General features: G+C 48.0%; 1 protein-coding gene across 1 annotated transcript in view; it reads left to right on the top strand.

Moving 5' to 3' along the window:
• Positions 1-917: 917 nt before the first annotated feature.
• Positions 918-12,059, top strand: part of LOC308128046 (rho guanine nucleotide exchange factor TIAM2-like) — a gene marked incomplete at its 5' end in the record, with an annotated part of 20,369 nt that continues 9,227 nt past the window's right edge. Inside the window, 9 exons of the mRNA XM_080493716.1 lie at positions 918-1,299; positions 1,364-1,851; positions 4,895-5,477; positions 5,699-5,871; positions 5,994-6,218; positions 8,590-8,775; positions 9,801-9,950; positions 11,387-11,468; positions 11,555-11,608. Coding sequence (XP_080349842.1) covers positions 918-1,299; positions 1,364-1,851; positions 4,895-5,477; positions 5,699-5,871; positions 5,994-6,218; positions 8,590-8,775; positions 9,801-9,950; positions 11,387-11,468; positions 11,555-11,608 — 2,323 coding nt within the window. The remainder of the gene's footprint in view (positions 1,300-1,363; positions 1,852-4,894; positions 5,478-5,698; positions 5,872-5,993; positions 6,219-8,589; positions 8,776-9,800; positions 9,951-11,386; positions 11,469-11,554; positions 11,609-12,059) is intronic.

Below are 12,059 nucleotides of genomic sequence, written 5' to 3'. Positions count from 1 at the left end.
TACCAGGAAAAGTTACAGTACATATAGGATTGAAAATATTAGTTTTATATTTAAGAAGCAAAAAAAACAAAACAACAAACAACCCACAAGTGACCAACGGTAACTAATTTAACTAATGTAACTAATGCAACTAATGTGTTAATGTAACTGATGTGATTAATGTAACTACGTTTCCACCTGGTTTAGTATTTTAACCATCAGCAGCCTGGTGAGGACTAGTTCACTACTACACCACTACTAGTTCACTTAGACTAGTTCACCACTACTAGTTCACTTAGACTAGTTCACTACTACTTCACTACTAGTTCACATAGACTAGTTCACCACTACTAGTTCACTTAGACTACTCCACTACTACTCCACTACTACTTCACTACTAGTTCACATAGACTAGTTCACCACTACTAGTTCACTTGGACTACTCCACTACTACTTCACTACTAGTTCACTTAGACTAGTTCACTACTACTAGTTCACTGTATTAATGCTGGTTTCAGTCTCGGAGGTTGTCAGTTGGACTTTTTGGTTCTAGAGATATAAAGGCCGTCGTTCTTGTATCGTACTGTGTCTGATTGTTGTCCTCCTCTGCTCCTCCTCCTCCTCTGCTCCTCCTCCTCCTCTGCTCCTCCTCCTCTGCTCCTCCTCCTCTGCTCCTCCTCCTCCTCCTCCTCCACCTCCTCTACTCTTCCTCCTCCCCCCCTCTCCTCCTCCTCCTCTTGCTCCTCCTCTGCTCCTCCTCCTCTGCTCCTCCTCCTCCTCCTCTGCTCCTCCTCTCCTCCATCTCCTCTGCTCCTCCTCCTCCTCTTGCTCCTCCTCTGCTCCTCCTCCTCCTCCTCCTCCTCCTCCTCCTCCTCCTCCTCCTCCTCCTCCTCCTCTTGCTCCTCTGCTCCCCCTCCAGGTGGTGATGGGTAACGCAGACAGCCGCAGCAGGCTTGACCTCAGCAGTGGCGTCGTCCAGCTCACTGAGGTCCTCCTCCCGGAAGGAGGCGGCGCCGTCGGCTCGCGGCTGGTGGAGGAGTAACGACCAGCCCGTCAACATCCTGGCACTTTGTTCGCGCTCCGCCAGCAGGAGGCGCCGGAGACGCAGGGAGACCGCCAGCTATCGCTTCGGCTCCTCGGGAAGCGGCGGGGCTCGGGATGCGGGCGGTGGCGAGGGTGGCGGCGGCAGCCCGAAGCTGCTCCTCGGTAAAGATGGCAGCGTGAGGGTGGAATTCACCAAAGTGGGGGCGGAGCCTTGGAAGGGGACCAGCATCCCTGCTGTTGCCATGACGACGGTCCCCGAGCCGCGTGTGAACAAAGGCAGGTCGCTGAGCTCCGACGGCTCCTGGTACGACTCGCCGTGGGGCGGCGAGCTGACGGACAGCGTGTTCGTGGACGGCGGCGGCAGGTACGCCGCCTACGGCGGCGTCTTCTCCCCCACATTCCCCTCGAGCCTTCTCCTCCCCGCCAGCCTCCGAGGCCGCCGGACACAAGACCTCATCGTCGGGCCAGACGGAGGACAGCGGCGTCGGCGACTCGCTCATCACGCAGCCTGACCTGGAGGACCTCAGCCCGCCCTCGCCGCCCTCGCCGCCCGGCGCCTACAGCAGCCGCCACACGCTGTCCGGATTCCCTGTCACCCCCCCACTGCGCCCACGGAGGACCGTCGAGCCGACGTCCACCCCTCGGGGTGGAGTCCTCGGGGAGGCGGAGTCTCCTCCAGGATTTGGGGCGGAGCCTCCATCCTGCTCCTCCCCCCGCTGTAACGCCGCCGTCATCAGCGGAAACAACCGCAAAGACTTCCTGAAGAGTCGAATCAGACGTCTGAGCGACTGGACAGGAAGTCTGAGCCGCAAGAGGAGGAGGATCCAGGTGAGAAATTACGGCGTTTGAACCAGTTTAACAAAAACAAGACGGAGATTTTATGAAGCTTTAATCTGCAATTATTAAACAACAATAGAGCGAAAAATACAATAATTAGAAAGGTTGATTTTATTATTTATAAAACTTTGATGCTGCTTTAAATCTGTTTAAAGCTTCTGCTCTCGCCCGGCTGACGCCCGAGTTCAACAGCTGGTTGGGCCACTAGTGGGTGCTGTTGTTAGTTTTAGTACTGAAAGCACACACACACACACACACACACACACACACACACACACACACACACACACACACACACACACACACACACACACACACACACACACACACACACACACACACACACACACACACACACACAGCAGAGAACAATGAGCTCTAAACATGAACACTGGGAGAACATTCTAGTGGACAGAACACCAAGTTGGATTGTTATTATGGTGACTGTCAAAATAAAACCACAAAGTTGGATTGTTATTATGGTGACTGTCAAAATAAAACCATCCAGTTGGATTGTTATTATGGTGTCTGTCAAAATAAAACCACAAAGTTGGATTGTTATTATGGTGACTGTCAAAATAAAACCATCCAGTTGGATTGTTATTATGGTGTCTGTCAAAATAAAACCACAAAGTTGGATTGTTATTATGGTGACTGTCAAAATAAAACTACCAAGTTAGATTGTTATTATGGTGACTGTCAAAATAAAACCACCAAGTTGGATTGTTATTATGGTGACTGTCAAAATAAAACCACCAAGTTGGATTGTTATTATGGTGACTGTCAAAATAAAACTACCAAGTTAGATTGTTATTATGGTGACTGTCAAAATAAAACCACCAAGTTGGATTGTTATTATGGTGACTGTCAAAATAAAACCACCAAGTTGGATTGTTATTATGGTGACTGTCAAAATAAAACCACAAAGTTGGATTGTTATTATGGTGACTGTCAAAATAAAACCATCCAGTTGGATTGTTATTATGGTGACTGTCAAAATAAAACCACAAAGTTGGATTGTTATTATGGTGACTGTCAAAATAAAACCACAAAGTTGGATTGTTATTATGGTGACTGTCAAAATAAAACCACCAATTTGGATTGTTATTATGGTGACTGTCAAAATAAAACCACCAAGTTGGATTGTTATTATGGTGACTGTCAAAATAAAACCACAAAGTTGGATTGTTATTATGGTGACTGTCAAAATAAAACCATCCAGCTGGATTGTTATTATGGTGACTGTCAAAATAAAACCACAAAGTTGGATTGTTATTATGGTGACTGTCAAAATAAAACCATCCAGTTGGATTGTTATTATGGTGTCTGTCAAAATAAAACCACAAAGTTGGATTGTTATTATGGTGACTGTCAAAATAAAACCACAAAGTTGGATTGTTATTATGGTGACTGTCAAAATAAAACCATCCAGCTGGATTGTTATTATGGTGACTGTCAAAATAAAACTACCAAGTTAGATTGTTATTATGGTGACTGTCAAAATAAAACCACCAAGTTGGATTGTTATTATGGTGACTGTCAAAATAAAACCACCAAGTTGGATTGTTATTATGGTGACTGTCAAAATAAAACTACCAAGTTAGATTGTTATTATGGTGACTGTCAAAATAAAACCACCAAGTTGGATTGTTATTATGGTGACTGTCAAAATAAAACCACCAAGTTGGATTGTTATTATGGTGACTGTCAAAATAAAACCACAAAGTTGGATTGTTATTATGGTGACTGTCAAAATAAAACCATCCAGTTGGATTGTTATTATGGTGACTGTCAAAATAAAACCACAAAGTTGGATTGTTATTATGGTGACTGTCAAAATAAAACCACAAAGTTGGATTGTTATTATGGTGACTGTCAAAATAAAACCACCAATTTGGATTGTTATTATGGTGACTGTCAAAATAAAACCACCAAGTTGGATTGTTATTATGGTGACTGTCAAAATAAAACCACAAAGTTGGATTGTTATTATGGTGACTGTCAAAATAAAACCATCCAGCTGGATTGTTATTATGGTGACTGTCAAAATAAAACCACAAAGTTGGATTGTTATTATGGTGACTGTCAAAATAAAACCATCCAGTTGGATTGTTATTATGGTGTCTGTCAAAATAAAACCACAAAGTTGGATTGTTATTATGGTGACTGTCAAAATAAAACCACAAAGTTGGATTGTTATTATGGTGACTGTCAAAATAAAACCATCCAGCTGGATTGTTATTATGGTGACTGTCAAAATAAAACTACCAAGTTAGATTGTTATTATGGTGACTGTCAAAATAAAACCACCAAGTTGGATTGTTATTATGGTGACTGTCAAAATAAAACCACCAAGTTGGATTGTTATTATGGTGACTGTCAAAATAAAACTACCAAGTTAGATTGTTATTATGGTGACTGTCAAAATAAAACCACCAAGTTGGATTGTTATTATGGTGACTGTCAAAATAAAACCACCAAGTTGGATTGTTATTATGGTGACTGTCAAAATAAAACCACAAAGTTGGATTGTTATTATGGTGACTGTCAAAATAAAACCATCCAGTTGGATTGTTATTATGGTGACTGTCAAAATAAAACCACAAAGTTGGATTGTTATTATGGTGACTGTCAAAATAAAACCACAAAGTTGGATTGTTATTATGGTGACTGTCAAAATAAAACCACCAATTTGGATTGTTATTATGGTGACTGTCAAAATAAAACCACAAAGTTGGATTGTTATTATGGTGACTGTCAAAATAAAACCATCCAGCTGGATTGTTATTATGGTGACTGTCAAAATAAAACCATCCAGTTGGATTGTTATTATGGTGACTGTCAAAATAAAACCATCCAGCTGGATTGTTATTATGGTGACTGTCAAAATAAAACCATCAAGTTGGATTGTTATTAAGGTGAAACTGTTAACCTGGTTAAACCTGGTTTAAGTCTGAAGTTCAGCAGGAAGTGACTTTAAAATGCTTCAGTGAGTTTGTGGAGATTTTTGAATTGAAGCTCTCGTCTCCTGCAGGAACCAACCAGCAGCGTCTCCGCCCAGCTGAGCTCCAGTGGACTGAGCTCCAGTGGACTGACCTCCAGTGGACTGAGCTCCAGTGGACTGAGCTCCAGTGGACTGAACTCCGGTGGACTGAACTCCGGTGGACTGACCTCCAGTGGACTGACCTCCAGTGGACTGAGCTCCAGTGGACTGACCTCCAGTGGACTGAACTCCAGTGGACTGAACTCCAGCTCCACCCCCTTCAACCAGAATGTCGACTCCTCCAGAAACCAGAACCAGAACCTCGATGCTCAGCGGCAGAACATCTATGATAACTTCATGCAGGACCTGGAGACAGTCTGCAGCAGCTCTGCTGATGACACTGGGCTGTCAGAGGAGGAGGAGGAGGAGGAGGAGGAGGAAGAGGAGGAGGATGAAGAGGAGGAGGAGGAGGAGGAGGAGGCAGGAGGAGGGGAAGCGGTGCTCCTGGAGGAGCAGGGGGCGGTGCGACGGGCCGGCTGGCTCTTCATCAAACCTCTGATCAGCGTCAGCAGAGACCGAAAGCTGGAGCTGGTGGCCCGGCGCCGCTGGAGGCGCTACTGGGTCACTCTGAAAGGTACCTCACAAACATCTTCTACGTTCTTCTTCCTCACAAACATCTTCTACGTTCTTCTTCCTCACAAACATCTTCTACGTTCTTCTTCCTCACAAACATCTTCTACGTTCTTCTTCCTCACAAACATCTTCTACGTTCTTCTTCCTCACAAACATCTTCTACGTTCTTCTGCTGTTCTCTTCCTCTCTGAACAACGTTTGGCGCCGGACTCGTCCTCTCAGGTTGCACGCTGCTGTTCTACAAGACGTACAGCGGAGGCAGTGGCGAGCAGGAGCCCGGTCCTCGCTACGTTCTGCACGCCGCCGGCAGTGTGGTGCAGGCCGTCCCCGAACACCCGCGCAGGGAGAACGTCTTCTGCCTGAGCAACTCGCACGGAGACGTCTACCTGCTCCAGGTGAGGGCGCCGAGTTCAGGTAACCCTGTGAGTCCCTGTGTGACCTGCAGGAGGCGCCAGTGCACCGTGTAACCCAGAGCCGCCGTGCCTTACCCCCCCCCCCCCCCCCCCCGCTCCTGCAGGCCACCACGCAGACCGACCTGGAGAACTGGGTGACCGCCCTCCATTCCTCCAGCGCCGCCCTGCTGGCCAGGCGCCGGGGGCAGGAGGACACGCTGCGCCTGCTGCTGCGCCGCTGCCGCGCGTTGCTGCGCCGCATCGACACCGACGGCAAGATGAAGAAGATGGCCGAGCTGCAGCTGTCCGTCATCAGGGACCCGAGGAACCGGCGAGCCGTGGAGAACCAGGTGGAGAACCCGCCTGGCCAGAACCACGACTCCTCACAACAAAACACAACTCAGATGGATTTACTGTGACTTCTGGACGATTGAGCACCTGAATATAAGCCACACCCACTAAATTTAAAAAGAAAAACAAAGAAAGGGCGGACTTACCGTGATGCACCTGAATGCATCACGCATGTATCGACGGCATGAAGCTCGTTAGTAAAAATCCATAAATTAGCAGCGTCATGGTTTAAGCCTCAGGGTGAAAAAAGTAGCGTCTCGTGACTCTGGAGGAGTGCTGACTCATTGTGACTCTGGAGGACTGCTGACTCGTGACTCTGTGGTAGTGCTGACTCGTGACTCTGGAGGACTGCTGACTCGTTGTGACTCTGGGGGAGTGATGACTCATTGTGACTCTGGGGGAGTGATGACTCATTGTGACTCTGGGGGAGTGCTGACTCGTTGTGACTCTGGGGGAGTGCTGACTCGTTGTGACTCTGGGGTAGTGCTGACTCATTGTGACTCTGGGGTAGTGCTGACTCGTGACTCTGGGGGTGTGCTGACTCGTTGTGACTCTGGAGGACTGTTGACTCGTTGTGACTCTGGGGGAGTGATGACTCATTGTGACTCTGGGGGAGTGCTGACTCGTTGTGACTCTGGAGGACTGTTGACTCGTTGTGACTCTGGAGGATGCTGACTCGTTGTGACTCTGGGGTAGTGCTGACTCGTTGTGACTCTGGGGTAGTGCTGACTCATGACTCTGGGGGAGTGCTGACTCGTTGTGACTCTGGAGGACTGCTGACTCGTTGTGACTCTGGGGGAGTGCTGACTCGTGACTCTGGGGGAGTGCTGTCTCATTGTGACTCTGGGGGAGTGCTGACTCGTTGTGACTCTGGAGGACTGTTGACTCGTTGTGACTCTGGAGGATGCTGACTCGTTGTGACTCTGGATGGCATTGAGCCGTTGTGACTTGTGACACTGGGGGACTGCTGACTCGTTGTGACTCTGGAGCACTGCTGACTCGTTGTGACTCTGGGGTAGTGCTGACTCATTGTGACTCTGGGGGAGTGCTGACTCGTTGTGACTATGGAGGACTGTTGACTCGTTGTGACCCTGGAGGATGCTGACTCGTTGTGACTCTGGAGGACTGTTGACTCGTTGTGACTCTGGAGGATGCTGACTCGTTGTGACTCTGGATGGCATTGAGCCGTTGTGACTTGTGACACTGGGGGACTGCTGACTCGTTGTGACTCTGGAGGACTGCTGACTCGTTGTGACTCTGGGGTAGTGCTGACTCATTGTGACTCTGGGGTAGTGCTGACTCGTGACTCTGGGGGAGTGCTGACTCATTGTGACTCTGGGGTAGTGCTGACTCGTTGTGACTCTGGGGGAGTGCTGACTCGTTGTGACTCTGGATGGCATTGAGCCGTTGTGACTCGTGACACTGGGGGAGTGCTGGTTGGTTGTCAGGATGCTCGGTGGAGATGTTTCCTGTTTCCATGTTCAGAGCTGCTCTGGGCTCCGAGGCCTGAAGTGGAAACTGTGACGTAACGCGGCTCACGTGTCGCTCGGTGTGACTTCCAGATGTGCTGCTGCTTGGCGGCGCCGCCCAGCTGACGTAGACGCTCTGTGGGAAGGAAAAACACTTTTCACAGTAAAACGCTGTGAAGTGACGATGATCAGTCCTCTGAGGATTAAATCTGTTTGTCTGCTGAAGGACAGGAAACAGGAAACAGGAAACAGGAAACCGGTCCGCGGTCTCTCTCAGCGCCAGCAATTCTTCTAATTCTTCAAAAGAATTTTAATCTTCTTTTATTGTGGCGGAGATTACTGTCACTTTCTGGAAAAACCAGGCAAATAAATCCTCCTCTAGATTATAGAGCATCTTCCTCCACAAACATCAATTTATAGAGCACCTTCCTCCTCTAACATCCAGATTATAGAGCATCTTCCTCCTCTAACATCAGATGATAGAGCACCTTCCTCCTCTAACATCAGATGATAGAGCATCTTCCTCCTCTAACATCAGATGATAGAGCATCTTCTTCCTCTTACATCCAGATTATAGAGCATCTTCCTCCTCTAACATCAGATGATAGAGCATCTTCCTCCTCTAACATCAGATTATAGAGCACCTTCCTCCTCTAACATCAGATGATAGAGCACCTTCCTCCTCTAACATCAGATGATAGAGCATCTTCCTCCTCTAACATCAGATGATAGAGCATCTTCCTCCTCTTACATCCAGATGATAGAGCATCTTCCTCCTCTTACATCCAGATGATAGAGCGTCTTCCTCCTCTTACATCCAGATGATAGAGCATCTTCCTCCTCTTACATCCAGATTATAGAGCATCTTCCTCCTCCCTGAATGACCCCGTCATGTGCTCAGATCCAGCAGTGGGACCAGAACCTGGAGAAGCTGAACCTGGATCTCTTCAGGTTCCGCTGTTACCTGTCCAGCCTGCAGGGCGGCGAGCTCCCCAACCCGAAGAGCCTCCTGGCTGTGGCCAGCCGGCCCTCCAAGAGCATGCTGGGACGCCTGGGGGTCTTCTCCGTGTCCTCCTTCCACGCCCTGGTGAGCGCCGGATGCACCGTCGCTCCTCTCACCGATTTCTGTTAAAATGACAACGGAGCTCAGAGTCACTGGAAACGCATTTTTAAAACGCTTCAACTCCGTTTCCATGGGAACGGTGGAAAACACAACTTTCCTGCTCCTGGTGACCACGTTGGTCGTAACTAGTAGTTCTGCACATGCTCAGTAGAGCCAATCACAACAAAGTTTCCTCATGACTCCCAGTCTATATTCTCCTGGAACTTGTTACTTTTATTTTGACAGTCACCGTAATAACAATCCAACTTGGTAGTTTTATTTTGACAGTCACTGTAGTAACAACCCAACTTGGTAGTTTTATTTTGACAGTCACTGTAATAACAATCCAACTTGGTAGTTTTATTTTGACAGTCACTGTAGTAACAATCCAACTTGGTAGTTTTATTTTGACAGTCACTGTAGTAACAACCCAACTTGGTAGTTTTATTTTGACAGTCACTGTAGTAACAATCCAACTTGGTAGTTTTATTTTGACAGTCACTGTAATAACAATCCAACTTGGTAGTTTTATTTTGACAGTCACTGTAATAACAATCCAACTTGGTAGTTTTATTTTGACAGTCACTGTAATAACAATCCAACTTGGTAGTTTTATTTTGACAGTCACTGTAGTAACAATCCAACTTGGTAGTTTTATTTTGACAGTCACTGTAGTAACAACCCAACTTGGTAGTTTTATTTTGACAGTCACCGTAATAACAATCCAATTTGGTAGTTGTGTGTGTGTGTGTGTGTGTGTGTGTGTGTGTGTGTGGGTGTGTGTGTGTGTGTACTTTCAGTACTAAAACTAACAACAGCACCACCTAGTGGCCCAACATGTTTCTGATGATCCGTGGAAACAGACGTTATTTCCAAAATATTCCCGTTGAAACGTGAAACTTTTCCGAAGTGAAGACATCAAACCGAAGCGTTGTCACTTGAAGCGTTGCCGTGGGAACGGGGCCTCTGGTCGTCCTCCAGGAAACATCACTCTTTTCTTCTTTTGGAAGGTCTGCAGCCGAGACGAAGCTTCGCTGCGGCGCCGCCGCCGCCGCCGCCACCCGTCTGCAGCAAATCCTGGACAAACGCCGCCGGTGTCGGCCATGATGGCTCTGGACGGTCTGAGGGGACGCAGCAGGACCACCAAGCACCGTGGGCAGGTAGTACACCCCCCCCCCCCACATCACATCACTTCTCTCATCATGATCTCCTCCCTCCCCCATCTGTCGGCCAATCACAGCTCAGTAATACGTCTTTCTCCACGGTGCGTTCACTGAGCTCATGTAAAAGTCAGACATCTGAAGCTTTACCTGTTCTGTTTGTTTTCATTCTGGAACAGTTAAAGCCAGTAATCTGAGTAGTAATCTGAGTAATCTGCAGCAGCAGTAGTAGTAGTGATGTGAGTAGTGTGTGTCCTGCACAAATTGAGCCGTGTCCACACTGAGGGAGGTGGCGCCCCCTGCTGGACGGGCTGCAGCCCTGCAGGTGCGTTCACTGACCCTCGTGTCTGGTGAGCTGTCTCCCAGAGGACAGTTTCATGAAAAGGGTTTTTAAAACTCTTTACGTTTCACACAAGCTGCTGCAGCACAGAAAAGAATTATAAAGAAATGTTTACTTTCAAATCAAATCAGCATTTTCTGTTTTATCACTCAGAATTAAGAATATAGAACATCAACAATTCTGAGTGTTTCACTAAAAATCGCTCTACTTCCTCCTCTGGTGTCTTAGATTGAATTCAAACCCCATTTTAGGAATTTCAGGTAAAAATATTAAAGAAAACAGTGATTCTTTATATTTGATCGATTTATTTATTGTGACGCCGTCATGAAAGCTTGTTGCCATGAAACAAGCTGTCGGGGGGAGTTTCTGAAAAACTCCCAGAATGCACCAGTCCAGGATATCTTACTGCAGTTTGCAGCAGAAGGTTCATTTAAATGTTGAGGTTGTTGTTCTTCTCTGTAGTAATTATTAATAAATCACCACATATATTCTGTGACACAACAAAGAAAAACCGCTCAAGATGATATTGGTCTGTACGTTAACCCGGAACTCCAGTCCAGTCCGGTCCAGTCTGGTCTGGTCTGGTCTGGTCTGGTCTGGTCTGGTCCGGTCTGGTCTGGTTTGGTCTGGTCTGGTCTGGTCCGGTCTGGTCTGGTCCGGTCTGCTCTAGTCCGGTCCAGTCAAGTCCGGTCCAGGCCAATCCGGTCCAGTCTGGTCCAGTCTGGTCCAGTTCAGTCTAGTCCGGTCCAGTCAAGTCCGGTCCAGTCCAGTCCGGTCCAGTTAAGTCCGGTCCAGGCCAATCCGGTCCAGTCTGGTCCAGTCTGGTCCAGTCTGGTCCAGTTCAGTCTAGTCCGGTCCAGTCAAGTCCGGTCCAGGCCAGTCCGGCCCAGTCTGCTCCAGTCTGGTCTAGTCCAGTCTGGTCCAGTCCGGTCCAGTCCGGTCTAGTCCAGTCCAGTCCAGTCCAGTCTGGTCCAGTCCGGTCCGGTCTGGTCTAGTCCAGTCCGGTCCAGGCCAGTCCGGTCCACACAAGCTGAAAGTGTTTTAACCCTCCTGGTTCCTGCTGAACTTTTGGGTTTTGGTGGTTTTCTGTTTCCAGCTGTGTGACGACCAGCCGCCGCTGCCGGACGTCCATGTTTTCTTTCCGCACCTCAGAGGATCCGACGCAGAGACGGACTTCGGTAAGAGGAGAGTTTCTGTGACGCGGCCGGCGGCACAGGTTCTGGTTAAACACGACCCCCCGTCACCTGGTTCTGCTTCTCTGCAGGTTCTGGAGGAAACAGCCGCGAGGTGGAGTCACGAGGACGCCCGGCGGGAGACGGTAAAAACACCCGGAGACCTTCTCACAGTCGGCCAGCAGGGGGCGCTCTCAGGCGTTCCGGTTGGCTCCGGTTCAGGATTCCCACTTGTAGCTGTGAAAGTCCCGCCCCTTTATTAGGAATTCTGAATTAGCCGCGTCGAGACGAGTTTCTCAGGCGCTGGTTTTCAGGTGAAAACACATCATTCTTACGTTTTGGTTCCAGACGGTGGCGGAAATGTTGGAGATCTACTGTGTTAAAAGACCAAACAAAAAAACCAGCGCCCACTAGTGGCCCTACAGGAAAACTACATTTCTGCCTTTTCCATGAAAACGGACGTCGTTTTTGACGTTGCCGTACAAACATGGAACTTTTCTGAAACAAAAACGATGTCGGGAAGTGGGAAAAAACTTTTTTCAAGAGGTGACGCTTCCAAACAAACGGTGTGTGTGTGTGTGTGTGTGTGTGTGTGTG

This window comes from Lipophrys pholis, assembly GCF_963383615.2.
Source record: "Lipophrys pholis genome assembly, contig: SCAFFOLD_158, whole genome shotgun sequence".
Classification (NCBI taxonomy): Eukaryota; Metazoa; Chordata; class Actinopteri; order Blenniiformes; family Blenniidae; genus Lipophrys; species Lipophrys pholis.
The sequence above is the reverse complement of the archived record's forward strand: the minus strand, read 5'-3'. Positions and strand labels throughout refer to the sequence as shown.